The 26,443-nt window shown below is 64.5% G+C and overlaps 2 protein-coding genes across 5 annotated transcripts; one reads left to right on the top strand and one right to left on the bottom strand.

Moving 5' to 3' along the window:
* Nucleotides 1-2,080: 2,080 nt before the first annotated feature.
* Nucleotides 2,081-10,201, top strand: DNAJA4 (DnaJ heat shock protein family (Hsp40) member A4). Of its 3 annotated transcripts, XR_009450349.1 has the most exons (8): nucleotides 2,081-2,441; nucleotides 6,279-6,459; nucleotides 6,937-7,041; nucleotides 7,707-7,934; nucleotides 8,069-8,299; nucleotides 8,499-8,599; nucleotides 8,688-10,048; nucleotides 10,099-10,201. XR_009450349.1 is itself a non-coding variant. In XM_059678385.1 (7 exons), the coding sequence occupies exons 1-7, from the start codon at nucleotides 2,310-2,312 to the stop codon at nucleotides 8,901-8,903; spliced, it is 1,194 nt and encodes a 397-aa protein (XP_059534368.1). In that variant the 5' UTR covers nucleotides 2,081-2,309; the 3' UTR covers nucleotides 8,904-10,201. The 3 variants fall into 3 exon arrangements, 2 of the variants coding, with proteins under 2 accessions (XP_059534368.1, XP_059534369.1); XM_059678385.1 differs by having other exon boundaries at nucleotides 8,688-10,201; XM_059678386.1 differs by lacking the exon at nucleotides 6,279-6,459 and having other exon boundaries at nucleotides 2,313-2,441; nucleotides 8,688-10,201.
* Nucleotides 10,202-11,021: 820 nt separating this feature from the next.
* SKIC8 (SKI8 subunit of superkiller complex) lies at nucleotides 11,022-19,696 on the bottom strand. 2 transcript variants are annotated; one of them, XM_059677984.1, is made up of 11 exons: nucleotides 19,680-19,696; nucleotides 18,665-18,714; nucleotides 17,809-17,836; nucleotides 16,655-16,760; nucleotides 16,194-16,366; nucleotides 14,998-15,146; nucleotides 14,692-14,785; nucleotides 13,983-14,076; nucleotides 12,958-13,050; nucleotides 12,570-12,648; nucleotides 11,022-11,224 (listed from the first exon to the last, which is right to left on the bottom strand). In XM_059677984.1, exons 2-11 carry the CDS (start codon nucleotides 18,674-18,676, stop codon nucleotides 11,135-11,137), a joined length of 918 nt encoding a protein of 305 aa, XP_059533967.1. In that variant the 5' UTR covers nucleotides 18,677-18,714; nucleotides 19,680-19,696; the 3' UTR covers nucleotides 11,022-11,134. The 2 variants fall into 2 exon arrangements, with proteins under 2 accessions (XP_059533967.1, XP_059533968.1); XM_059677985.1 differs by lacking the exon at nucleotides 19,680-19,696 and adding an exon at nucleotides 19,292-19,389.
* Between the last annotated feature and the right edge of the window lie 6,747 nt (nucleotides 19,697-26,443).

Below are 26,443 nucleotides of genomic sequence, written 5' to 3'. Positions count from 1 at the left end.
GGGTATCAGTGGGTTAGGGTCCTAGGGGCCTGGGGTATCAGTGGGTTAGGGTCCTAGGGGCCTGGGGTGTCAGTGGGTTGGAGTCCTAGGGGCCTGGGGTGTCAGTGGGTTGGGGTCTCAGGGGCCTGGGGTGTCAGTGGGTTGGGGTCTAGGGGCCTGGGGTATCAGTGGGTTAGGGTCCTAGGGGCCTGGGGTGTCAGTGGGTCGGGGTCTCAGGGGCCTGGGGTGTCAGTGGGTTGGGGTTTCAGGGGCCTGGGGTGTCAGTAGGTTGGGGTCTCAGGGGCCTGGGGTGTCAGTGGGTTGGGGTCTCAGGGGCCTGGGGTGTCAGTGGGTTGGGGTCTCAGGGGCCTGGGGTGTCAGTGGGTTGGGGTCTAGGGGCCTGGGGTGTCAGTAGGTCAGGGTCTCAGGGGCCTGGGGTGTCAGTGGGTTGGGGTCTCAGGGGCCTGGGGTGTCAGTAGGTCAGGGTCTCAGGGGCCTGGGGTGTCAGTGGGTTGGGGTCTCAGGGGCCTGGGGTGTCAATGGGTTGGGGTCTAGGGGCCTGGGGTGTCAGTGGGTTGGGGTCTCAGGGGCCTGAGGTGTCAGTGGGTTGGGGTCTAGGGGCCTGGGGTGTCAGTGGGTTGGGGTCTCAGGGGCCTGAGGTGTCAGTGGGTTGGGGTCTCAGGGGTCTGGGGTGTCAGTGGGTTGGGGTCTCAGGGGCCTGGGGTGTCAGTGGGTTGGGGTCTCAGGGGTCTGGGGTGTCATTGGGTCGGGGTCTCAGGGGCCTGGGGTGTCAGTGGGTTGGGGTCTCAGGGGCCTGGGGTGTCAGTGGGTTGGGGTCTCAGGGGCCTGGGGTGTCAGTGGGTCGGGGTCTCAGGGGCCTGGGGTCCCGGAAGGTTGGGGTCTCAGGGGCCTGGGGTGTCAGTGGGTTGGGGTCTCAGGGGCCTGGGGTGTCAGTGGGTTGGGGTCTCAGGGGTCTGGGGTGTCATTGGGTCGGGGTCTCAGGGGCCTGGGGTGTCAGTGGGTTGGGGTCTCAGGGGCCTGGGGTGTCAGTGGGTCGGGGTCTCAGGGGCCTGGGGTCCCGGAAGGTTGGGGTCTCAGGGGCCTGGGGTGTCAGTGGGTTGGGGTCTCAGGGGCCTGGGGTGTCAGTGGGTTGGGGTCTCAGGGGTCTGGGGTGTCATTGGGTCGGGGTCTCAGGGGCCTGGGGTGTCAGTGGGTTGGGGTCTCAGGGGCCTGGGGTGTCAGTGGGTTGGGGTCTCAGGGGCCTGGGGTGTCAGTGGGTCGGGGTCTCAGGGGCCTGGGGTCCCGGAAGGTTGGGGTCTCAGGGGCCTGGGGTGTCAGTGGGTTGGGGTCTCAGGGGCCTGGGGTGTCAGTGGGTTGGGGTCTCAGGGGTCTGGGGTGTCATTGGGTCGGGGTCTCAGGGGCCTGGGGTGTCAGTGGGTTGGGGTCTCAGGGGCCTGGGGTGTCAGTGGGTCGGGGTCTCAGGGGCCTGGGGTCCCGGAAGGTTGGGGTCTCAGGGGCCTGGGGTGTCAGTGGGTTGGGGTCTCAGGGGCCTGGGGTGTCAGTGGGTTGGGGTCTCAGGGGTCTGGGGTGTCATTGGGTCGGGGTCTCAGGGGCCTGGGGTGTCAGTGGGTTGGGGTCTCAGGGGCCTGGGGTGTCAGTGGGTTGGGGTCTCAGGGGCCTGGGGTGTCAGTGGGTCGGGGTCTCAGGGGCCTGGGGTGTCAGTGGGTTGCGGTCTCAGGGGCCTGGGGTCCCGGAAGGTTGGGGTCCCAGAGTGTTGGGGTCCCAGGGGCCCCTCCCCAGGCTGCGCCCCACAGACACCCGTCCGCCCTCCCCGCCCCCCTCCCGCCCCTGGAGGCGCCCAGAACTGGGCGTGGGGCGCCGGTTGCTATCGCAGGGCCACAGCCTCTCGGGCTCCGAGGCGGCGGCACCGGAGGCGCCCGTGACCGTGTCCGCACAGACGCCCCGCGCCCGCCCGGCTCCGCGGACCCCGCCGACCCGCCCGCCCGCCCGCGGCCCAGCGGGAGGTCGGGGGGTGCGGGGAAGCGGCCGCCCAGCTTCCAGAAAGTTCCGGGCGTCTGTGGCGTCACCGTCCCCGCGGAAACTGCCGCCCGCGCCTCATAAAAGCCGCCGCCGGGCGCCCCAGGGCGAGCCGGCCGGGCCGCGGCCGTGACGGGATTGTGACGTGACGCGGCCGCGCCGTGACGTGGCCGTGACGCGCCGCCCGAGCCTGACGGGACGCGGACGCGGCGGGAGGTGACCGGCCGGGCGGGCGGGCGGCGGGGCGCGGAGCGGCTCCTGAGCGGCGTCGCCCGCCGCGGCGCGGGGACAAGATGGTGAAGGAGACGCAGTACTACGACATCCTGGGGGTGAAGCCCAGCGCGACGCCCGAGGAGATCAAGAAGGCCTACCGGAAGCTGGCGCTCAAGTACCACCCCGACAAGAACCCCAACGAGGGCGAGAAGGTGGGCGCGAGGGCGCGGGCCGTCGGGGCGCAGCGGCCGGGCCGTGGGCGACAGGGGCCTGGGGAGCGTGAGGGGGCGTCAGGGAACGTGAGGGGGCGTGGGAGAGCAAAAGGGGACCTGGGCGTGAGGAGCGTATGGAGACGTAAGGGGGCGTCAGGGGACGTGAGGGGGCGTCAGGGGACGTGAGGGGGCGTGGGAGAGCGTGAGGGGGCGCAGGGGGGACGTGAGGAGCGTATGGGGACGTCAGGGGGCGTCAGGGGACGTGAGGAAGCGTGGGGGAGCGTGGGGTGGGGGAGCGTGAGGGGGCGCGGGGACGTGAGGGGCGTAAGAGGGCGTGAAGAGCGTAAGGGGACGTGAGGGGGCGTGGGAGGGCGTGAGGGGACGTGGGGGACGCGAGGGGCGTAGGGAGCGTGGGGGGGGTGAGGAGCGGAAGGGGGCGTGAGGGGCGCGGGGGACTGGGACGCGGCTGACAGGGGAGTTCGATGCGGGACTCCTGCGGCGGGACCACGGCGGGAACGCCTTTGGGCTCGGAGCCCCCGGTGATGCCTGCGCCCAGGATGAGGACCCCTCCTGGGGTGGCGGCGCCCCTCTCGGGCCGGATCCAGCCACGCCAGGAAACGGGGAGGCCCCGGTTCCGTGCTCACCTGCGCACGCGCGAGGCCTGCTGTCACCCGTGGAGCCCCCACGCCGCCCGCAGAGCTGAGTGACCGGCGGCTCGGGCACTGTCCCCGGCGGGCCTCCCCCCCCCCCTCCTTCCCGTCTTGCCCGCTTCCTTGTAAAATGTGCGCGTCCCGGTCGCCCACTTCTTTAAAAAATGCAGATATTTTTGTTGATTTCAGACGAAGGGAGAGAAACATCCATGATGGATCAGCTGCCTCCTGCACGCCCCACACTGGGGATCGAGCCCGCAACCGGGCCTGTGCCCTGACCCCCGTGACCTCCTGGGTCACAGGCAGGTGCTCCAACCACTGAGCCACCCGGCCGGGCGCCTGGACCACAGTTGAAGTCGCAGGTGACGCCCCCCCCAGCAGTTGGGGGCTGGGGGGGTGCGGATGCTGGGACCCAGGTACCTGTCTGCCTGGGCTCCTGCGGCTGGAGGCGGCGGGTGGACGGGCCGGCGGGAGGGCGGCAAGAGTGACGGCGGGTTTATATTTAGCCCCGGTGCCCTGGGTGACGGTCACACGCTGGGTGCTTTCCTGGACGGCGGCTCGCAGGGGGCTGGCGGGCTCTCCCGTCTATATTTAGGCGGCTTACCGTAGCTTTTAGGGTGACCGGCTCCGCTCTAGGGGTGCCCCCCCCCGTCCCGATCCCCGTCCCATTCATTCACAGTCGCCCGTTTCTGGGAAGCAAGCTCCTTGGAGCAGAGCGCGTCCAGGTGTCCGATTTCACGTCTCAGGAGGCGGCGCGTGGGAAAGCCGCTTCTTATTTTTAATATGTTCTCATTGATTCCAGAGAGGGAGGGAGAGGGAGAGAAACATCAACGGTGAGAGAGGATCATGGACCCTGGGGATGGAGCCTGCACCCCGGGCATGTGCCCCACCCTGGGGATCGAACCCTGAACTCCTGGTTTGTAGGTCGCCGCTCAGCCACGGAGCCATGCGGGCCGGGCGGACAGCCGCTCTAACGCAGACGTGACCTGCACTGCGTTTTTGCACGTGTCCCCGTCACACCGCCCGAGCCGGGGTGGGTTGTGGCCTCGCGTCTGCCTCGCCCCTGAGGCTCTGGTGGGGATGTGCCCACGCCGGGAGGCTGGCGCGGACCCGGAGTCTGAACCCGGACCCGGTCCTCCTCCTTCAGTTAGGGTTCCGTGGGGGCTGCGTGCCCCCTGCCCCCCCCCCCACGTGGGCCTGGCGCCTGGGGTGCGGTGTCGGTGCAGAAGGGAGGACGGTGTGGAGGGTTCTGTGGGGGGAGGCACAGCTTCGAGGGAAATTACTGTCGTGAAGGGGCCGGGGTGGCCGTGGGAATTCGGGTTGGAAACCAAAGGGAAGATGGAAACTCTGCTGTGAGGTCCCTAAGGAGCACTCACTCATTCACTCACTCATTCACTCACTCACTCACTCATTCACTCATTCACTCACTCACTCACTCACTCATTCACTCACTCACTTATTCACTCACTCATTCACTCACTCACTCACTCATTCACTCACTCACTTATTCACTCACTCATTCACTCACTCACTCACTCACTCACTCATTCACTCACTCACTCACTCATTCACCCGTTCGGCAGATGCCTTGTGTGTGTGTTGTCCTACTGTGTGCGGACACACTGCGCAGACCTTTTCTGCTCTGTGCGTAGGTCTCGTCCACTCTGCCTGCCACGGGGGAACGTTTTTATCTTCTTCCTGCTCAGCCCGTCACTGTATTATTAATGTCTCTTCAAAAATAGATGAAGGCAGGCCTGTCCCGCGAGCGAGCCGTGGGGGTGCTGGTCTGTTTGGGCCTGTTGTCCGTGTTGCTAGGCACCCGGCAGCGTGTGTCGCCAGGCGCTCCGTGTGGAGTCCCTGCCTCGGCGGCGTGTCAGGGAGCGCGGCCCCCCGGGATGATGGGGCGCAGCCTTGGCTGTTACCCCAACTGGCTCTTGAGGTGACTTAGGTCTTTGCGACGATTTCACTGTAACTTTCACGTTGAAGAATAGATTTTCATGGAAGTTTAAAAAAATCATAAGAGAGCATAAGAGTGCCCTGGCTGGTGTTGCTCAGTGGATAGAGCCTCATCCTACGGGCTGAAGGGTCCCGGGTTCGATTCTGGCCAAGGGCACAGGCCTGGGTTGTGGGCTCCATCCCTAGTTGGGGGTGTGCAGGAGGCAGCCGATCCATGATTCTCTCTCATCATGGATCTCCCTCTCCCTCTCCCTTCCTCTCTGACATCAATAAAATATATTTTTTAAAAAGAAAGCATGATAGGGCAGAGAAGTTGAGACTACAGAGGCCCCGCTCTGCCTCTTCCCATGCTTCTCCCAGGACGAGCGCAGGTGTCATCAGGGACCATCCTGGTTCTCGCTGATGTTTTATCGCAGACACTGTCCCCAGCTGCTGCAGTCCCCTCGCCGTTCTCCTTCCCTACCAGCAGCACAGTCACTTCATGACGGGCCTGTGGCCACTGATCCCCCCTGAACGGCGAGCTGGTCAGGCAGGAAGCTGGTGAGACTCCAGATCCAGTCCCCTCGCCCCCCCACCCCCACCCCCGTGCAAGCCCCAGTCCAGGACCTCGGTTCGTCTCCCGTCTTCCGTCTCGCAGGATGTGCTTGCACGTGGGTTTTCTGGTTCGTTCCTTCCTTACACTTGGGTTCCAACGAGGCACTTCTGGTGGGAAGGCGACGTGTGGGGCAGGGGCCTGAGAGCCCTGGGGTGCGTCTCTGAGGGCAGCAGCGGTGAGGGGCTGCGCTGACGGGTGAGATGGGAGGGAGGGAGGGAGGCTCGGCCGTGCCATACCTGTGATCGAGGTTTACGCACAGCGTCTGCAGCCTGCAGGGGGGAGGCGCTCACAGTGTCCGAGGCCGATTTCATGCGAGTAGATGTCAGTCTGTCCCCAGCTGGGGAGCCAGGCATAGTGCTTCCTGCTGGAGTCTGGGGCCTCCTCCCGCTGCGGCTGGCCTGCCCGGGCTCCCTGCGCCCCAGTTCACCCGTGAGGAGGAACTCCCTGCCCGCTGCTCCCCCTCATTCTCTGCAGTGGCCCGTGTCCCACCTGGCGGGGGAGCAAGTGGACAACTCGGGTTCCAGATGACGGACGGACCAGCTGGTGTGTGGGGGGACGCAGCACAGGGGACGCTGCCTTCCTGGGGTGGGTTTGCTCATGACCCCCCTCAAACCATCGCTCTCTCTCTCTCTAAAGTTCAAGCTCATCTCCCAGGCCTATGAAGTGCTCTCCGATGCGAAGAAAAGGGACATCTATGACCAGGGCGGCGAGCAGGCCATCAAGGAGGGGGGCCTGGGCAGCCCCAACTTCTCGTCCCCCATGGACATCTTCGACATGTTCTTCGGCGGGGGCGGGCGGATGGCCCGGGAGAGGAGAGGTGCGTGCCCTGGGCCTGAGGGGCTGGCACAGGCCAGAGCAGACACGGGTCAGCAGATGAAAGCGCTCCCGCTTGGCCACAGGCGGCAGGAGGGTGGGGTGGAGGGCGTCAGGCTCAGGGAGTCTCCACGCGGGTCCGGGCACGGCTGCGCGCCCGTCAGTGAGGAAAGGGCTCCTTCCGGGCCAGGTCGCTTCAGGTCCTGCAGGGACCTGCCCTCAGATTTGTTTTGGAAACGCAGCTGGAAATTCTGCTGACACCCATAAATGACTAATGAGCTCATGGCCGCGGGGGTATTGTGTCTCCCGGGCAGAGAGCCAGGGGACGGGCAGGTGTGAGAGCCGCTGCTCCCCAGGGGCAGGGGGAGGGGGAGGGGGGGGCCTGAGACAGCCTCCCGGTGTCTTGTCGTCAGGGTGGGACCTCACACGGGACCTGTGCCTGCGGCCTGACTGACCGTGGTCCTTTCTCTCCCCGCGCCAGGCAAGAATGTTGTGCACCAGTTGTCTGTGACTCTTGAAGATTTATATAACGGAGTCACAAAGAAGCTGGCCCTCCAGAAAAACGTAATTTGTGAGAAATGTGAAGGTAAAAGCTTTTGAATGCTTCTCTAATTCTGATCCCTTAGATCTGCAAGCAGTGGTGACTGTTATAGTTCAGAGGAGGACGATTCCATCTTCTCAGATGGGAGGCCAGGCAGAGGTGGTAGACAGGTGGCCCGAGGGACACGGGTCTCGTCTGCACAAAAAATCACGGCAGTTCACCCAACGCAGGGGTCAGACAGTAAAGGGTTGCGGCCTTGAGGGCCATGTGGGCCGCGTCCTGACTGTTCCAGCTCTTAGTGCAAACACAGCCTCAGACCAGACTTGAGCGAGGGACCTGCGTGTGCTCCAGCAGTTTATTTACAAAACCAGCGGCTGGCCATCGTTTCCCGGCCCCCGACTTGAATGTAAATGCAGTTAACGTAATTTTTAAAAATCTGGTTTGTCAAGAGCGGTCAGACCCACACCGTCCCCCACGCACTGGCTGAGCTGGGCAGCCGCCCGTGGACGGGCCGTGTCCTCCGTGGGGTGGGAGGAAGCACAGGCGATGGAGCGTCAGTGATGACGTCGGCCTGAGACGCAGATGTTAACATCCGGCCGCCATCTGCTTGGCCGGGACCCCCGTCACGCCCCCATGGCCCATCACGTTTGTGAACAGTCAGAACTCAGACCCCGGGAGGAGTGCCGCTCACAGCTGTGTCCTGTCCCCAGGGATCGGGGGGAAGAAGGGCTCCGTGGAGAAGTGCCCGCTGTGCAAGGGCCGCGGGATGCAGGTGCACATCCAGCAGATCGGCCCGGGCATGGTGCAGCAGATCCAGACCATGTGCATCGAGTGCAAGGGCCAGGGCGAGCGCATCAGCCCCAAGGACCGCTGCGAGGGCTGCGGCGGCGCCAAGGTGGTCCTGGAGAAGAAGACCATCGAGGTGCACGTGGAGAGAGGTGAGGCCGCAGCCCCGCCCGCCCCGTCCCGCGGCCGGCTCTCCTGGGCGGGCGGCTCTCCTGGGCGCTGCCCGAGGGGCTGAGCGGGCGCGGCTCGGGGAGAGTGCCTAACCAGCAAGGGTGCTGTTCCCTAGGCATGAAGGATGGGCAAAAGATTCTGTTTCATGGAGAAGGCGATCAGGAGCCCGAGCTGGAGCCTGGTGATGTCATAATTGTGCTTGATCAGAAGGATCATAGTGTCTTTCAGAGGCGAGGCCACGACCTGGTCCTGAAAATGAAAGTCCAGCTCTCCGAGGCCCTCTGTGGCTTCAAGAAGACGGTAACCACCCTGGACGGCCGCGTCCTGGTTATTACGTCCAAGTCAGGTAATGCCGCCAGCGCGCCCGCCGCCGCCGTGGGCCCGGGCGTGGTCCAGACCCCTGGCCGCGCGGCTGCTTTCGCCCTTAAGGCTGCTTGTGCTACACGAGTTAGTGACTCGATTCATCGAAGTTGAGTCACCATGGACTTGAAAACTGATGCGTGTAAAAGCTCCGCCTCCCGTGTCCTGACGCGCCTTTCCTGCAGGTGAGGTGATCAAACACGGGGACCTGAAGTGCGTGCGCAACGAGGGGATGCCCATCTACAAGGCGCCCCTGGAGAGAGGCAGCCTGGTGGTCCAGTTCCTGGTAAGTGCCCGGACTGGCGCCCTGCTCTCTGGGACACGGCAGGGGCTGAGCCGGAAGGAAGCCACACCCCCGTCTCCCTCCCGTCCAGGTCGTCTTCCCCGAGAAGCTCTGGCTCCCCCTGGACAAGCTGCCCCAGCTGGAGGCCCTGCTGCCCCCGCGGCAGAAGGTGACTGTCACGGACGACATGGAGCAGGTGGAGCTGCAGGAGTTCAGCCCCAGCGACCAGAGCTGGCGCCAGCACCGCGAGGCCTACGAGGAGGACGAGGACGGGCCCCGGGGCGGGGTGCAGTGCCAGACGGCCTGACGGCGGCCGGGAACGCAGTGGCCTCGCTCCCGCAGCCGCGGTGGCCTGTGTGCGTGTTCAGCATTCCCCACGGCTGAGTGTCTTTTTGGGTTTTCTTTTGGTTGTGACCTAAGTTATAGCTTAATTTATATTTAAATGTTCTACGTGTAAACCTCCTCTAGTCTGCACATGGAATCTGTGTTCACATGTTCAGGGCCCCCGGGGGTGCCGGTGACCACGCCGGCGTCTGCTCGCAGTGGCTTTGCCGTAACTCGGCCCGGCCCGGCCTCCGCCCCCTCCCTGCTCTCCGGGCTGCGAACGGCCCTGTGAGTCTAGGTTCTGGCCGATCCTCGCGAACAAAAGCACACCTGTGGGCAGCCGGGGCTGCGGGCCGGCGTGGCTCCCGCTGCTCCGCACCCGAGGGCACGGACGGAGTGTGCATCCGGTCCCCTCCGGGGAGCTGCCCGGGCCTCCAGCCGCGCGGGGACACCCGTGTGCGGGGGACCGGGTGCCGCGCTGGCCGTGCCCTCGCTCCTTGTTGTTTGTGGTTTTGACGATTTTCTGTTGACGTTTGCAATGCTCTCCCACCAAAGTGCTTCCTTGTCAGAAGGTGAAACCTCCCGGGCCCGGGCCGAGGCTGGGGGAGAACGGGGGCTGGCCCAGGGCTCGGCCGCTCCCTGGATGGCCCCAGGGTCCGGGGAGGCCGGGTTCCCACCTCATCCTCCCAGACGCAGCCTCTCCCCGCGCAGCCATGGAGGGCTCCTGCTCGCTGACGTCTGGGGCCCACACTGACCGCTGCCCTGTGGGCGCCGCTGCGAGGGGCGGCCTGCGGGGGGGCTGTCGGGCGTTAACTCATTCCTGGCAGGTAGACGAGGCTCACACTGAGGGTCACCTCGCCTTTAGCTGTACTGACCCGCTCCCTCCCCGAAGTCCCTAGAAATACCACCTTCTAAACCGCTGCGTCAGCAGAGGCCACTGGGCCTCCCACCCTCACCTGGTCACGGGCACCGTGGCTCCGGCCAGGACCCTCCGGGAGGTCGGCAGGCGGAGCAGTTTGCTGGCAGTGGACACAGAAGGGCCCCTGAGCCCTGTGGTCACTGTCAGGACGGACGTGGGACCTGGTCTTCCCCACCAGCCAGGGGACACCCATCGCCGAGGGCCACGGCGTCACCTCCGAGGGCATCGCCGCGGGAGGCGCGTGGCCGGCGACGGGCAGCATGGCGCCCGCTCCGCCCGGTCGTGGAGATGGGATTGGAGGGTGTTGCTGGGACTGTCCCACCTGTACCTGTCGCGTCACCATTAAAGTTGGGCTGCGGGAGCCGCGTGGCTGTGGCTTTCCTTTCCGGGCCTCGGGAGCGGCGTTCGGTGCAGCCGGCCTCCCCGGTGGGTGCAACGGAGTAAGTTCCACTCACGGCGCCTCTGTCTGGGGGCAATGCCCCCGGAAGGGGGGTCACTGGAGGGCGGGAGCGGGCAAGCACTGTCCCAGCCTCGGCGCAGAGCAGCTCCCTGGACATATCAGAGGAGCCTCCGGCCGAGGAGAGGGGCCTGCATGGCCACAGGGCGAGTGGGCGGGAGAGGGGCCTGCGTGGCCACAGGGCGAGTGGGCGGGAGAGGGGCTGTGGGGTCACAGGGCCAGTGGGCGGGAGAAGGGCTGGGGGGCCACAGGGGGAGCAGGAGGGGCTGGGGCACAGGACTGACTCGGACATCAGGTTACGAGCAATGAGAGGACAAGCTCAGTGTCGGCTGCGCCTGCCTGTGTTCGCTTGCAGACACGCAGCCTCGGGGACAGGTGCCCGGGAGGCGGGCGGGGCCCGGACATGGAGGCAGCGGTGCCCAGCATTAGCGGGTGAGGCAGTGGCCGGGCCCTCACAGCAAGCAGAAGGCTGCCTGACGGGAAGGCCTGCAGGGCGTCCCCCCAGCCGACACCCATTTCCTCCAGGGCTCCTCCTGGGTGGATCCGCTCCCTCCCCAGCTCCTGCAGACCCGACCTGGGCCTCAGGGGGAGGATCCCGGCCCGCCTCAGGCACACGCTGCCACCTCCCGTCTCTGCCCACTACGGGCCCCGGAGAAGGAGCGTGTCCCAGAGGCGGGCGTGGGTCCGAACAACGCTTTACGTTAAGGCACGAACAGCACCTCCAATAAAACGTGGAAATATTTATGTCGTATCTACACAGCGTGGGGCTGCCAGCGCAGCGGCTGTGCCTTTAAGCTAAAAGGCAGGAATGTGAAGTTCAGTCCTTCGCGGAAGGCGGTCAAATGGGGCAGTCATAGACGTGAACTTCCTGATCGTCTCCTACGGACACGATCTTGGAGCCGTTCCCATTGTACTTCACTCCCCAGACCTGCAAACACAGTAGAGAGGGCCTGGTGCCCTGTTCTTCCCGAACACACGTCCTCACTCGTCTCCTTGCACCGAAGCTAGAGAAACCCAGGAGGGGGCCTCTTGTGACCACGCCCCTCGCCTCCCCACGAGGAAATGACCTTTCTAAGCAAAACGACGTCCACACACCTTTCCGACCCAGGGCCAGGACAGCCTCGTGCCAGGAGACGGCCCCCAGCACGCGGGCACCCAGGCCCAGCAGAGAAAGGCCCCTCCCCCCGAGCTCCCTCCCCCAGGGACGTGCACCGGCTCACACACCCGTGCCCGCCCCCCACCTCGCCCCGTGCCCGCCCCACCTGGCCCTGTACCCACCCCACCTGGCCCCGTGCCTGCCCGTCAGTACTTCTGTTCTCAGAGCCCGTGGCGCCCGCCTGTCCTGGGAGCTGGACGGTTGGCATCCTGGCCACCGAGCTCACTGCTCCGTGCTGAGTGGACAGTCTGCCTCCCTCACGGGCAGTTTCATCAGGTCAGCCTGTCACCAGAACCCTGAGCTGGGCGTCCGGTCCCGACTCGTGTGATTGGGCCACATGCACCTCCACGCCCGCCACCTCCCGGGATGCCCCACACCGACCCCACCGACCCCACCCCAGCCAGGACTGACACGGAGTGGGATGCCGAGGTCAAACCCCCTCCACGTTACTGGCCGGGTTACAATGAAAGGCAAAAAAGCACAAGTCCACCCACTCTCCTGGCTTCCCAGGCGGGAGGGGATCATCCTCACAACCTGGGCCACGGAAGCCACGGCACGGCCGGCGCTGTGCTTACGCCGACCGGCTCCTAACACCCGGCCCTCGCAGCGGCTGGACCAGCAGCACCGGCCGCTGGGGCCGCTAGAAATGCAGACGCTGGGCCCAGGCCCCCGAGCGACACCTGCACGGCTGCTGGATCCCGGGGCTCCCGTGTGGAACCCCTTCCCCGTTTCAGTTACTGGCAAAGGTGCGTCCCCCGTGAGCACAGAGCCTGCTCTCCCGACGTAAAGACCCAAACGCAGGGATCCATGTCACAGGAGCCAGGCCCTGCAAGAACCTCCGGCTTCAAGTTAAAGCGGCACCTGATCCCGTCCTTGCGAGCTCCCACAGGACACGGGGCTGTGCGTGAGCAGTGGACACCAGGCGCTGAAGGTGGTGCGACCAGCACGTGTTTCCTGGCCTCCACGTGCTCAGCCTGCGCACAGGACACGGGCTGGACAGCGTCCGAGCTCAGAGCCGGCCCCCGTCCTGACCAGCGGCAGCAGCAAGGTCAGGAGGGGTCAGCTCGGGGCAGACGACGCAGCGAACCCGAGAATCGCCGCGTTCCGGGCGCCGTACCTGATCCTGGTGGTCGAAGAAGGTGTGAACACAGGTCCTCGTTCCCACGTCCCAGACTTTCACGCTTTTGTCCGACGAACTTTATAAAAGAGGGAGCGCTGGTATCAGAAAACACGTTCAGGCTGGTCCGACGGGAGGAATCTGACTAAAGATCCCGGGCTCTGGCACCGACCTGACCTGCCCGGCCCGCCCGGCAAGGTTCTCGCCAGGAGCCCCCAGCCCTTCACCAACTGCCGGCAGAGCCCCACATTCACAAGGAAACGACGGGCTGGGGCCACGTATTCAGAAGAACCCACGCCTGCTCCCGCGGAGGGCGGCGAACCTCACCACCTGAAGGGGCAACGCCGCGGCGAGCAGAGGCCACCCGCATGCCAGGCGACTCACGTACCTGGAGACGAAGTGCGTGTTGTCCGGACAGAAGGCCACGTTCAGCACCCAGGACGCGTGGCCGCTCAGGGTGCCCGCCAGGTTGGCGTGTTGTCTGAAACGAGACGGGTCCGACGCGGAGGCGTCAGCTCGGACAGGTCCCGGAGGCATGTGACCAGCTGCCCGCTTCCCCGGGCCCCCCTGCTCCCCGATGACGGCAGCACGCGCCCATCACACGCCCCAGGGAGGCACGTCCCCCACGGCAACAAGTGCCCCACGGCCCCGCCCCAGAGCCTGCCGATGCCGCCCAGAGCGGGCACAGGGCGTGACGGGCAGAGCACAGACACTCCCTCAGGAGGAGCCACGCTTGGCAGCTGCTCCGAGGCGGAGACCGAGGACGGGGTGTGGGGGCCCCCGGGCTGTGCCTCCCTGCGGGTGCCCTGACCACCCACGTGGCCTGGAGAGAACACTTTTAAAATATATATATATCGCCCTGGCTGGTGTGGCTCAGTGGATAGAGTGCCAGGCTGTAGACTGAAAGGTCCCGGGTTTGATTCCGGTCAAGGGCACAGGCCCAGGTTGCAGGCTCCATCCCCAATGGGGGGCGTGCAGGAGGCAGCCAATTCTTATATGTTAAAAGAGATAAATATATATTTACATATATATCTTTATTGATATCAGAGAGAAAGAGAGAGGGAGAGAGAGAGGAACATCGATGATGAGAGAGAATCGTGGATTGGCTGCCTCCTGCATGCCCCACACTGGGGATCGAGCCCACATCCCGGGCGTGGGCCCTGACCGGGAATCAAACCCTGACCTCCTGGTTCCTAGGTCGACGCTCACCCCTGAGCCACGCTGGCCGGGCTGGAGGGACCATCTCTAACCTGACCTCAGACAGGCAAGTTTAATCGCTGCAGCCGGTCACGGTTTAAAGCATGAAATGAAATCGCCTCCAGCAGGAGAACAGCCTCCAGACACCTCACACTCCCCGCCCCCTGGGACCCGACGCGTCTTCAGCAACAAGAGCCCAGCTCAGCGGTGACTCACACATCGTAGATCTTGATGTAGCCATCGTCCGAGGCCGTGACGAGGAGCTGGGAGTCCGGGGAGAAGGTCAGGGAGCGGATGGGCATGGCGTGGCCTGGAACCACAGACCGCGTGAGCCGGGATCATGTCCGTCCCCCCGCGGCCGCCCGGCCGTGCCCTTGGACGAGGCCGAGCGCCCTCCCTGGCTCCCGTCAGAGGGGCAGACGGCCCTGCCTCCCGCGGCTGGAAACGTCCCGTCCCCCAGGCCCCGCCCCCGAGGGTTTCTCCTCAGCTCCCCCCCGACCAGTGACCTCGGCACAGGCTCAGAACCGCACGGGCGAGACCACACGGACACGGGGCGCTTCTGACCAAACACGAGCCGTCCCCGCCAAACCCTCCGCCTGGGGCGAGCGGGGGAGGGCAGCCTCCTCGGGGCTCCTCAGAGCAGAGCGGCCGTCTCCCTCCAGGCCCAGCCCCGGCCAGGGCTCCCCCAGCGCCCACCATCGAACAGGAGCTGCTCTCTCATCACTAAGAACCCTCTACTCAAGGGCGTAGAGCGGACACGACAGGAACGAGACCCGTGCAGCCGCGAGAACCAGCGAGGCCGCGGGTGGCTCCAGGGACAGGGCGCCCGCAGACTGGGATCTGCACGCCCAAGGCCGCCCCGCTCAGCGGGCACCAGCCCCCCGCTGTGGCCGCAGAGCCGCCTGCGGGAGCCGAGCGGCCGTACCTTCCAGCGTGTGCAGCAGCTTCCCGGTCGCGATGTCGAAGATGTTGATGATGCCGTCGATGGCTCCGCTGGCCAGGTACTTCCCGTCGGGGCTCTGCGCACAGACACGAGGACGCGTGAGACCACGGGCAGCCCGCACGCACGGTGCCTCTGCGGCCACAGGTCCCGCGGGCTGGCCGGCCACCCCTCCGCCCCGTCATCCCCCGCCCCCCCGGGAGACAGCAGCTGCCCGACAGGACCCGGGAGCCGGGAGCCGGGAGCCGGGAGCCGGCACAAGGTGGGAGGGAGGAGAGCGCGGCCCCTTACGTAGGCGATGCTGAGGATGAACTTCCCGCGCGTGTCCAGGGAATACTCCTTCTTCCCGCTCTCCACCCCGAAGATGTTCACCTTCCCCACGTGCGTGCCTGTGGCCAGGTACTGGGAGTCGGGAGAGAAGGCCAGCGTCCAGGCGTCCACTGCCCAGGAGGAGGGGGGAAAGGACGGTGAGCGGGAGGGAGCCTGATGCTGCACCGTGTGAAACGCGGCCACTCCAGTCACAGCTTCTCCAGGGAAAGCAGGCGCCCCGCCCAACGCCAGGCGCCCCCCCCCCCCCCCAACGCTAGGCGCCCCAAGAAGCGACTTCCACGCGAACAAACGAGCGTGAAACCGGGAAATGCCCGACGCCCGTCCCGGCGGCTCGATGGGCGGGTGTGGCCCCTCCTCCCCGGGGAGGAGGCCGAGTGACAACAAGGGACAAACCACGGGTCACTCGGCACCCGGGCGCCTCGCCCGTCACGCAGGAAAGAGCGAGGACGTGTGGGAACGCGATTCCACGGGCGTGAAGTTTCCCAAAAGGCAGCACGACAGGACAGGGCAGAGCAGTGGCGGCCGAGGCCGAGGGAGCGGACTGGGCGAGGGCAGCACCGCGCAGAGCTGTCCTGGCCACACACCGGGCACCTAAGTCCACACGGAGGTGCCGCAGAGGGACCTGTCACCTCAGCACGACGGCGACCAGAGGGAGGTGTCCCAGGAACACTCGTACGTGGAACCCCATGTGGCAGATTCACAGGGACCAGGACGGGGTGACGCTGCTACACGACACCCCACACCACGTACGGGGCGCCCTCAGTCCTGCCCGACAGGCCCAGGAGCAGCCGCTGGGAACGCTGTGCAGCCCGAGGGGAGGGGAGGCCCTCCCGCCCCCTCCTACGGGGAGCTCCCCCTCCAGCCGCACCCCGGCCTGGCCTCTCTCAGCCCCAGCTGCACCCCGGCCCTGGCCTGTCTCACAGCCCAGCCGCACCCCGGGCCTGGCCTGTCTCACAGCCCAGCCGCACCCCGGGCCTGGCCTGTCTCACAGCCCAGCCGCACCCCGGGCCTGGCCTGTCTCTCGGCCCAGCTGCACCCCGGGCCTGGCGTGACTCTCAAGCTCCAGCGCAGGAGCCGCAGACCCGGAGCCCGGCCTCGGGGTGCCCCGGGTCCAGGCCACCTGCCGAGAACCGCGTCTGCCCGCAGTGGACTCTCACCCGGTCCCGCGTCGATGGACTTGACCTGCTTGCCGTTCTCCAGGTCCCAGAGCCGGATGTGGGCGTCCAGGGAGCTGGAGGCGGCGATGGGCAGCGTGTGGCTGATGTCCACGGACACCACGCCCAGCTGGTGCCCCTCCAGGCTCCACTGCAGGTCCAGCTTCTCGTCACGCCTGCAAGGGAGACAGGGAATCGGTTTCTTCAGGGCCTCGGGCCGTGGCCACGCGGGACCAGTGTCTGCGGATGGAGCCTCCGGGGCGTGAGGAGCCCCAGGCACCAAAGGCAGCCAAGGGTCACCTTGGGCCTCACCCGAGTACAGGGAGGAAGGGGAGACCAGGGCCCCTGGGAGACCACCTCCCCCCCCCCCCCCCCCGCCACGCTTTCCTAGAAAACAGGGAGCACGCTCCCGACCGCGACCTGGGGGCCGGGACGCCCCTGAACCGCCCCCGGGAGGCGCTCACCACTTCCAGACCTTCACCAGGTCGTCCAGGGACCCCGTGACAACCGTCTCCGAGTTCTCCTTCTTGTTGGTCCCCCAGGCCACCGACCAGATGGCGTCATCGTGGGCTGGAACGGAAGCTGCCGGTTAAGGCCTGGGCGGCCTCCACGCTGAAGGCGCCCACAGAACGGGCCGAGCACCGTCCGCCTCCCGCGGGCGCTCCCGCCCCCACCCGGGTCTGCTCTGCTCTGCGAGGCGCTTTCCCAGGGAGCTCGTATGACGACTGGGAACTGGAGGCTCCCAGGAAGCCCCGCCCAAGCACAGGCCGGCCAGGGGGAGGCGCTACCACCACCCGATGGAGATGAGCCTCCCCACGGCCCCCCGCCCGAGAGCCCTCAGCTGGGCGAGCGCTCCCTCCCGGCACCTCTGGGAGCCGGCGGGCAGTGACTGCCAACAGCGCAGGCCCCAGAGCGCGTGCCCGATGCGGCCCCACAAGCTGCCTGGGCCGCACGTGTGCTCTGCGTCAGGGGCCGGCGATGCATTAATCCCCCCGGAAGTGTCACCTCCGTTCGTCGCCACCACAACCCTAAGGAGCAGGCGCTGTGAGCGGCACCTCACGTTACAGACAAGGAGTCAGAGGCCCAGAGGAGCCTGCAGTGCCGGCCGGGGGGCTCAGTGGGTGTGAATCAACCCATGACCCAGGTCACTGGATGGATCCTGGACTGAGCACCCGTCCTGCGTAGGGACGTGCAGGAGGCAGCCAGTGGAGGCTTCTCCATCCTCCCTTCCTCTCTCTGTCTCCTCTCACTCTCTCCCTCTCTCCAATCAATTTTTAAAATATTTTTTTAAAAAAGAGAGAGACTGGTAGCTCCCTGGAACTCCAAAGCTAAGGGACAGAACTGGGCTCAAAGCCAACCCCTCTGTTAACGGGAGTCCCCCTCAGGCCCTGTGTGCAGTGGCCTCTAGGGGCCACCCCCTCCTGGGGGCCCCCCGGCAGCGGGGAAGCCCTCCGGCCTGCTATCTGCCTTCCTGTTGTTTGCTTTTCAGGGTGTCTGTGTCTGGCCGCCTCTGCTGACTTTCCTGCAGGGAGTAAACTGGGGATGGCATGTCTGGTCGGCATGACAACAATTCCTACAGGAACCAGAGACGACCCGTTTTCCCAGGCAGGCGGCTCACCTTGCTCTTGCTTGAAGAGGATGCTGTACTGAAAAGAACAGGAGCCACATTAAACCAAGGTCAGAGTTCAGACGTGTCGCATCCCCTCCCTGAAGCACCTGCTGGCTCCCACCTCACTGCCACGCCCCTGGAGATACGGTCACCACGGTGGCAGCGACTTCCTGTCACCCTGACCTGCACGCTCCTGACTCCTGCTCGTGCAAGATATGTAGTCAGGAACAATTAGCTCCTAAAGAAACTGGCCCGGCCGGCGTGGCTCACTGGTTGAGGGTCGACCTATGAACCAGGAGGTCAGGGTTCGATTCCCCGTCGGGGCACAGGCCCGGGTTGTGGGCTCCATCCCCAGTGTGGGGCGTGCAGGAGGCAGCTGATCCATGATCCTCTCTCATCATGGATGTTTCTCTCTCCCTCTCCCTTCCTCTCTCAAATCACTAAAATATATTTTTAAAAAAGAGAAGGAAGTGTAGCTTCTCCATTCCCCTGAGACTAATAAACGTGCTTTTCCTGCTCGGCTCCCGGGAAGCTCAGGGTGCACTCTGCAGCTTCATTTGTGCAGTTGCATCTGAGGGCACAGCCCACAGAACCCGCTAGCCTTGTCCCTGATCTTATGGTAAACACGGTCTCTTCTCTGCTGATCTTCGTTTCTCTGCTGCCTTTGTGCAGAGTCTTTCAGCCCCTCGCCCCCTGTGCACGGGGAGACGTGGCGGGCACGCTCCTCCTCCTGGCGCTGTGCACGGGGGACGCAGCCTGCGTGGTCAGGAGCAGAGCGGGAGCGGGAGCGGGAGCCGGGAGCCGGTGCCTGGCCACCCCAACACCTGCGAGGGCCCCACTGCTGCGCCTCCCTCCACAGCCTTACCTGGTTGGTCATCTCCTCGGCCGGGGCGAAGGGCTACAGGCCAGGCAGCTCTGTGGGAACAGTACCAGCAGGGGTCTCAGTCAGGGGGTGTCATCAGGACGGGGGCCCCGGGGGGTTCCCCTTGACCACAGAGTGGCCCGGACACTTGCCCTGGGTCAATCCCAGGAGCTCCCCTCACACGGCCCTCGGAGCCCATGGGATCAACTAACGCCCTGTCCCAGCCCGTTTTCTTCTCTCCAAGGCTGACCACAGGGGGATCGGTCTCCGCCACCTGCCGCTCTTCACAGGGAGAACCACGGGCCCTTTCATTTATTTATTGTTTTAATCCTCACCCGAGGCTAGTTTTCCATTGGCTTTTAGGGAGCGTGGAAGGGAGGGGGAGAGACGGGGGTCGCGACCCACAGGCTGAGAACCGCTGCTAGACAATTTAAAAAAAAAGGTAACCATTCTAGGATGTGCTGAGGGGCCCAGTTGTAAGTTTATACAATTGGATTAGCTCGCTCCGCGCGCTCAGTGGGCGTCCTCACTCTCCCCTCCTCCCCTGATACCAAGTCACGTCAGAGCCGAGAGGACCCCAAGCCCCCCAAGCCCCCGCCATCCCCCCACAACTTCCCACGCGGAACTCACTGCTCGCTCCTCTGCGTTTCCAAAAACAAAACAAAACACCCCACGTGCCCCTCAGCGCGATCGGGCAGGACTGACCCCCAAGACCACCCGGTGCCGGGACCCCAAAACCCAGGTGCGTCGGGTGATGGGCGGGAGGCTCGCTGCCTACGGAGGCGGCGGCGCTTCTCGGGGAAGCTCGGTCGGGACCGGCCTCCCGTCTCCGGGGTCGGGGACGCCAGCCCCCAGCTCGGGGCTGCACGGAGCCCGCCCAGGACGCGCCCCGACGGGCAGCAGGGCGACCGGGGTCACGGAGGCGCCCTCGGGCCCGCCCTGGCTCCCCCGCCCTCCCGCCCGGACCGTCAGCGGCCCCGGCGACGGCCACCCGCACCGGCCCAAGGGCCCGACTCACCGGCTCGGCCCCGTCGCGCCTCTGACGACAGCGCCACGCGACCGCGACCCTAGGAGCTCGAGAAGGGGCGGGGTCTCGCCCAGGGCCACCGCGCACGCGCACTCCCTGCCGAAGCCACGCCCCCAGCGAGGGTGGGCGGGGATAGGCGCGGAGGCCACGCCCCTTCCAACCCTGGGTCTGGGAGGCCACGCCCTAAACCCCTAGGGGGCGGGGCCTCGGTGATGGGCTCTCGGAGGCGCGCGGGTTCGGGTTCCTGCAGCTGCAGGTGCGCGCGTGGGGCCCCGAGTTCTCCGTTTCCGCTCTGCTGTTCGACTGGTGGCTTCTCGAGTTCTGTTGCGTCAACACTTTTCAGTGAAATATTTATTTTTAATATGTTTTATTGATTTTCTTACAGAAAGGGAGAGGGAGAGGGATAGAGAGAAACATAGATGAGAAACATCGATCAGCTGCCTCCTGCACGCCCCCCACTGGGGATGTGCCCGCAACCCAGGTACATGCGCTTGACCAGAATCGAACCCGGGACCCTTCAGTCGGCAGGCCGGCGCTCTACCCACTGAGCCACACTGGTCAGGGCAGAGCTTTGTTTTAAAAGCTGCAAATCGTGCCCACCTGGTGTGGCTCAGCGGTTGAGCCCCGACCTATGAACCAGGTCAGGGTACATGTCTGCGTTTGGGGCTCCATCTGTGGTGTGGGGGCAGCCCATCCGTGCTTCTCTCTTCTCACTGATGTTTCTCTCTCTCTCCCTCTCCCTTCCTCTCTGAATTTCCAAACGAAGCACATTGTTTTGAGTATCAAGTGAAATTTTTGTCAGCCCAAAATTTAATCGTCTCCCAAAAAAGAAATGTTAGATTAAGAAAAATAGATGTAAGAGTGGGTAGCATGCATAGTTAAGGTAATCTTGTATATAAAAAAAAAACACAAGCCGAAGCCGGTTTGGCTCAGTGGATAGAGCGTCGGCCTGCAGACTGAAAGGTCCCAGGTTCGATTCCGGTCAAGGGCATGTACCTGGGTTGCGGGCATATCCCCAGTAGGCGGTGTGCAGGAGGCAGCTGATCGATGTTTCTCTCTCATCGATGTTTCTGACTCTCTATTTCTCTCCCTTCCTCTCTGTAAAAAATCAATAAAATATATTAAAAACAAATAAATAAATAAAAATAAAAAAAACACACAAGCGGAAGCCGGTTTGGCTCAATGGATAGAGCGTCGGCCTGCGGACTGAAAGGTCCCAGGTTCGATTCCGATCAAGGGCATGTACCTGGGTTGCGGGCATATCCCCGGTGGGAGATGTGCAGGAGGCAGCTGATCGATGTTTCTCTCTCATCGATGTTTCTAACTCTCTGTCCCTCTCCCTTCCTCTCTGTAAAAAATCAATAAAATATATTTTTAAAAATAATAATAATAAAAATAAAATTAAATTAAAAAAACACACAAAACACCCTATTTCACATCTACATACCAGTATGTGAAAAAATGTTATAGGACCCCCCCAAAAAGCAGTGACCACACATTCATATTGTTAATTTTTTTAACATGTGCCCCTGTATGTGTATGTTACTTATAAATCATGTGTGTCCTACTCTGCTAATACGTTTGAAGGTATAATAAAGCAAATACAGAAATAGGATTTTAAGAGGATGAGATTAAAGAATATATACTCAGAGGGTCTGATATTTTCTTCCCATACCCCAGCGGATGGTTTTGCTCACCAGCTGGGGTACACAGCGCCACTTTGGAGACCCAGTACCTCCTAAGGTTGTCTTGGTTATAAACATTTGGGAGCCACATCGGTGACCGTACAGACTGAGCCGCACATGGCGAACCCAGCGGCACCGAACACTGTGATGAGGCGGGGCGAAGGGTGGACCCCGTTTTACACACAGAGAGGGAACCCGACCCCCAGGGCGGCGGGGACGTCTGCAGGGTCACTCGGCCAGCAGGGAGCGGAGTCAGGGGGGGGGAGGTCGCGGTTCCACCCCCGTCAGGGCACAGGCCCGGGTTGTGGGCTCCATCCCCAACGTGGGGCGTGCAGGAGGCAGAATATCCCACCAGCCTGGGGCCTGACCACGGATGGCCACTGGGTGGCAGTCCCTGCCTGCTGTGGGCCACTTCCCAGCACTTGCTGAGGGGGATGGAGCGGCTGGCACCTGCTTGCCTGCCCTCTGCAGCTACCCCAGACCCACAGGCAGTGGGTCCCCCAAACAAGGGCCTCCCGGGCCTCAGTTTCCTCCTGCAGAAACTGGAGACCAAAACACCCCTAAAATGGAGAACTTCACCCCTAGAAAATGGTTAGGAGCAACCTGCCCGGGTGGCTCAGGGGTTGAGCGTCAACCTAGGAACCAGGAGGTCAGGGTTGGATTCCCATTCAGGGCACACGCCCGGGTTGTGGGCTCGATTCCTGGTGTGGGGCGTGCAGGAGGCAGCCGATCAAGGGTTCTCTCTCATCACTGATGTTTCTGTCTCTCTCTCCCTCTCCCTTCCTCTCTGAAATCAATATTAAAAGATATTTTTTGAAAAGCAAGAAAATGGGCAGGAGCTACCCTACACTGGTAGACTGAGTCACAGCCCAGGGCAGCCAAGGTGAGGCTGGAGGGAGCAGGCCGTGTGCATCGGGAAAGGGGGCGGAGCAGGATCAGGCCCAGCAGTGCATGACTCCCCGCCCCTCTGGCATCACTTACCTGCTGACTTAGGAAGCAGCGAAGTCAGGCAGGGGAGCCACGGAAGCAAGGTGGGCTGCCAGGAGGAGGAGGCGGAGGCTGTGGGCCCTGGACGGAGGCAGAATCGGGTGGGCGGGTGGGCAAGCTGTGAGCCAGCGCCTAGGCTGCGGAGAACGAGACAGGAGAGGCCGTGGTGAGGGGGAGAGGAAGGTGCAGGGGGCCACTGGGGGTCCCACAGGAGCCGCGGGCGGAGGAGCCGTGCCTCGTAAACGCTCAGCAACAGGCTCTTCAGGGAAAGAGCTGACCCGGTTCACAGCCCAGGCTGGTGGCTATGGTGTTCGCACGGCTCCCGTGGGCCATTTCTTTCCTTTTTTTAAAAAATGTATTTTTATCTGAGAAGAAGGGAGAGGGAGAGACAGAAAAATCCATGATGAGAGAGAATATGAATCGACTGCCTCCTGCACGCCCCCTACTGGGGATCGAGCCTGCAACCCTGGCCTGTGCCCTGAGCGGGAGTCGAACCCGGGACCCTTCAGTCTTCAGGCTGACGCTCTATCCACTGAGCCACCCGGCCAGGGCCCGTGGGCGATTTCACGTTACTGACGTGGTACAGCTTACCAACCGTAGAATGTGCTATGATGAGGGGTACGCACCAGCTGCAGACACCCCCGGTGACTGTGACACAGAGTGGGGGTGTCACGCTTGACCCCAGATGCATGGGTGTGCACACCCGGCAGAGTCCATCCCACAGGCCACCAGAGGGCTGTCCTCTGGGCAGAGCCGGTGTGAGCAGAGGCCCCCCGATACCCACTCCGGTCCGCAGCCCCCCGCCGCTCTAGTACGGCTCCTTGGGACTTGGGGGAGTGGCCCCCCATGATGTCAGGACTGCTGGCTGTCCCCCTCCATGTCCCATTTGCTCTGTATCTGCTTTCTTTCTCTTTTTTTGTATAAGATTTTTAAAAAATATATTGTTATTGATTTCAGAGGGGAAGGGAGAGGGAGGGGAAGATAGAAACGTCAGTGATGAGAGAGAATCATGGGTCGGCCGCCTCCTGTACGCCCCACACTGGGGATGGAGCCCACAACCCGGGCATGTGCCCTGACCGGGAATCGAACCCGGGACCCTCCAGTCCGCAGGCCAATGCTCTATCCACTGAGCAACACCGGCCGGTGCTGTATCTGCTTTCGGTGGGGCCGTGCCTCCTGGGTCTTCGCTGAGGGAGGACGCCAGGTCCCGGTCCCAGGGAGGGCCAGGCCTGTGCTGGTCCAGTAAGAAGGGCTTATGGCTCCAGAGGCTGGGAGGCCGCTGCACCCAGGCCCCACACAGGGTGTGAGGGTGGTCAGGACCTGGGTGCCGCCTCAGCTCCACACCAGCCTGCTGAGATCTGGAGCCCGTGGAGCTGTGCCTGGGACCCAGCTTCCCTCCACACACACGTGCGCGTGCACACGCATGCACACGGGTACACACACACGCACACGGGGCGGGGGGCCCACGGTCTCAATCAGCCCAGAAGGGCCTGGAGCCCTGCCCGGGCGGGGGATCGTTCTGCCGGCCTCTGGGGCTGGGGGGACGGGTCCTGCTCCGTCCTGGCTGCCCCCGCAGCTCCTGTCAATTAATCGGGGCTCGGTGTGCGGGCAAGCGGGGTTTCAGAGCCATAACGTCCCCCTGTCAGGCATGAGCGATGGGCCCGCCGGGCCTCCCCGTCGCCCCTCCCCGAGGCCGGCTTTGTCCCGGGGTCCCAGTGTTTGCACGCGTCACTGCCCGGCCACCCCGGTCAGCAGGTGGCCCCGGGGAACGGGAGTGAGGGCGGCCCATCTGCACACGCGAGGCCCTTTGTCTCGGCCGGGCAGGCGATGAGTGAGTGAATGAATGACCGGGGGCTGTCGCGAGGCCCGGCTGCCTGGGGACATGGGGCCCCGGGAGGACCTGGGCTGGGTGTTGGGGGGAACCTGGGCAGAACCAGATCCACCGGGCTCCCCCGCCCCCCGAGAGCGAACAGGCAGGAGGGGCGAGGGGCCCAGAGAAGGCGGGAGTTGGTCGGGCGGGGAGTCTGCTTGACTCACGGAGCGGCCCCCTGCTCGCTGTCCCTCTCTCTCTCTGTTTCTATTGGTTTTAGAGAAAGGGGAAGGGCGAGGGATAGAGAGAGAGAAACATCAGCGATCGGCACGCCCCCGCAGGGGATGGCGCCCACACCCGGCGTGCGCCCTGACCGGGAGCCGGATCGGTGGTCTCTTGGTTCCTGGGTCGATGCCCGACCTGAGCCACGCCGGCTGGTGGGCGCATCCTGTGGGTCGGACGTGGCTGGGACCAGGATGGCACTTCCCAGGCAGGCCGCTCCCTCTGCCACCTGCCAGCCTGCCCCGCCCCACACGCGGGCGATGCCCCCGGGACGCCGTCCATCCATGTCAGCTGTCCAGGCCGGGGACGTGTCAGGCCGAGCGAGGATGGATGTGTCCCCGCTAATGAGTCCGTGAGCCCATCCCCCTCGGGGCTGGGGACCGATGGCCGTAATGACCACTGGGCTGGCCCCCACTGCTGTCCTCGTTGACGGCCCCCCAGGTCAGGGCCGGGGGGAGTCCTTCTTTCTCGGGGTTCATCCCCTGGCCCCCGCGATTCTCTGCCCCTGGGGTCCCTCCTAAGAGGCCCTTTAACTCTCTGTGGCCCAAGTTCCCCGTGAAACGGGGACTCTGATTCCCACCCTGGGCCCTTGGACGGGAAGGGGGCCGTGACCAGGCCCAGGGCCCCCAGGATGGCGCCTGGTCCCGCAGGGGCACCGGGTGTGGGCGGCTCAGGGGGGCCCCGAGGGGGCCAGCTGCCCGGAGCCGGCTGTGGGGAGAGGGGCTGGCAGGCTGAGGGCTCCCCGCTCCCCAGCGCTCAGCTGAGGTAACAGCCTGCCCATGAATCACATTTGCAAACACCCCAGTGAGCGGAGAGAAGCGATAATTAATACTCGCCTCCTGCGCCCAGGCCCCTGGAATGCAGCGCGTCTGGTGAAGATGATGGATTTTCACGTTATGTTATCGCGGCGCTAACGCAACCGCCATCCAGGGCCAGAAACCCTCCTCACCCGCCGCCCAGGGGGAGAGGGGAGCTCGGTGCGGGGAAGCCGCGCGCCCCAGCCCTCCTCACCCTCCAGGCCCTCAGGTTGGGGCTCACCCAGCTGCCTCGCTATGGGGGAGGGGGCTCCCCTGGACATCTGGGAGGCAGAGCAGCTGTCTGCCTGTGGCCGCGAGGCCCCAAGCCCCACATCCGTCAACCTCGATTAGGGAGGCCGCAGGGAGCCCGCCCGCCGGGGCTGCTCTTGTGCGAAAGGCCATTCATCGGCCGCGGTGACGGCGCCGTGACCGGCGGGCATTGTGCCGGCCGCACGCGCCACGCAAGGGGCCGCGGCTGAGAGGTGATTGATCAGGCACCGCCGATGGGGTTCCTCTCTTCACGGACTCTCAGAGGCGCCAGGTGGCATCCTGAGCGGGCGATCGATCCATGAGAGGCAGCTGCCCCCCCTGCGGCCACCTCCGGGCGGCAGGTGGACCGGCCACGTGGGGCCGGCAGGAGGCCGGTCACATGCTCTGCGCCCTGAGCAGAGGACGGGCCTTCCCGGGCCGGGCTGTCGGCCATCCATCCAGCGGCTCCTTCTGCACTGAGAGGGAGCGGAGCGGCTGCCGTGTTCTCTGATGAATGACGGCCGCCGTCCCCCAGCCCTGCGCCCCTGGATCCCGGCGCGCGTGTAAATCAGACTAATGAAAGCCCAGGCTGGCGTTTTCAAGAGCAGGCGTGCGTGCCGGAAACCTCCATGCAGTGCCCGCGAGGTGCCCGGGCCTGGGCTGAGCTCTGGGGGCGCAGACGCAAACCGGGGGTGGCCTCAGTGAGGATGGCCACGGCCAGGCAGCCTCGCGGGAGGAACCCGCTCCACCACCTCCTAGCTGTGTGGCCTTGGGCCAGTGTCTCAGCCTCTCTGAGCTAACAGGTCCCTTTCACAGGACACTTGTAACAAGTAAATGACAGCCCCGGCCGGTGTGGCTCAGTGGATAGAGCGTCAGCCTGCGGACTGAAGGGTCCCGGGTTCGATTCCCGGTCAGGGCACAGGCCCGGGTTGTGGGCGCGATCCC

The sequence above is a fragment of the Myotis daubentonii genome, chromosome 21, assembly GCF_963259705.1.
Source record: "Myotis daubentonii chromosome 21, mMyoDau2.1, whole genome shotgun sequence".
In the NCBI taxonomy this organism is placed as follows: Eukaryota; Metazoa; Chordata; class Mammalia; order Chiroptera; family Vespertilionidae; genus Myotis; species Myotis daubentonii.
Note: the sequence above shows the minus strand (reverse complement) of the source record. Positions and strands in the feature narration are given on the sequence as shown.

Coding starts and splice junctions, on each gene's coding strand:
- DNAJA4 (XM_059678385.1), top strand. CDS start 2,310: ATGGTGAAGGAGACGCAGTACTACGACATCCTGGGGGTGAAGCCCAGC. Junction 7,042..7,706: donor AATTTGTGAGAAATGTGAAG/GTAAAAGCTTTT, acceptor TCCTGTCCCCAG/GGATCGGGGGGAAGAAGGGC. Junction 8,600..8,687: donor GCCTGGTGGTCCAGTTCCTG/GTAAGTGCCCGG, acceptor CCTCCCGTCCAG/GTCGTCTTCCCCGAGAAGCT.
- SKIC8 (XM_059677984.1), bottom strand. Junction 15,147..16,193: donor GTCCATCGACGCGGGACCGG/GTGAGAGTCCAC, acceptor CCTCCTGGGCAG/TGGACGCCTGGACGCTGGCC. Junction 13,051..13,982: donor TACATCAAGATCTACGATGT/GTGAGTCACCGC, acceptor GTCTCGTTTCAG/ACAACACGCCAACCTGGCGG.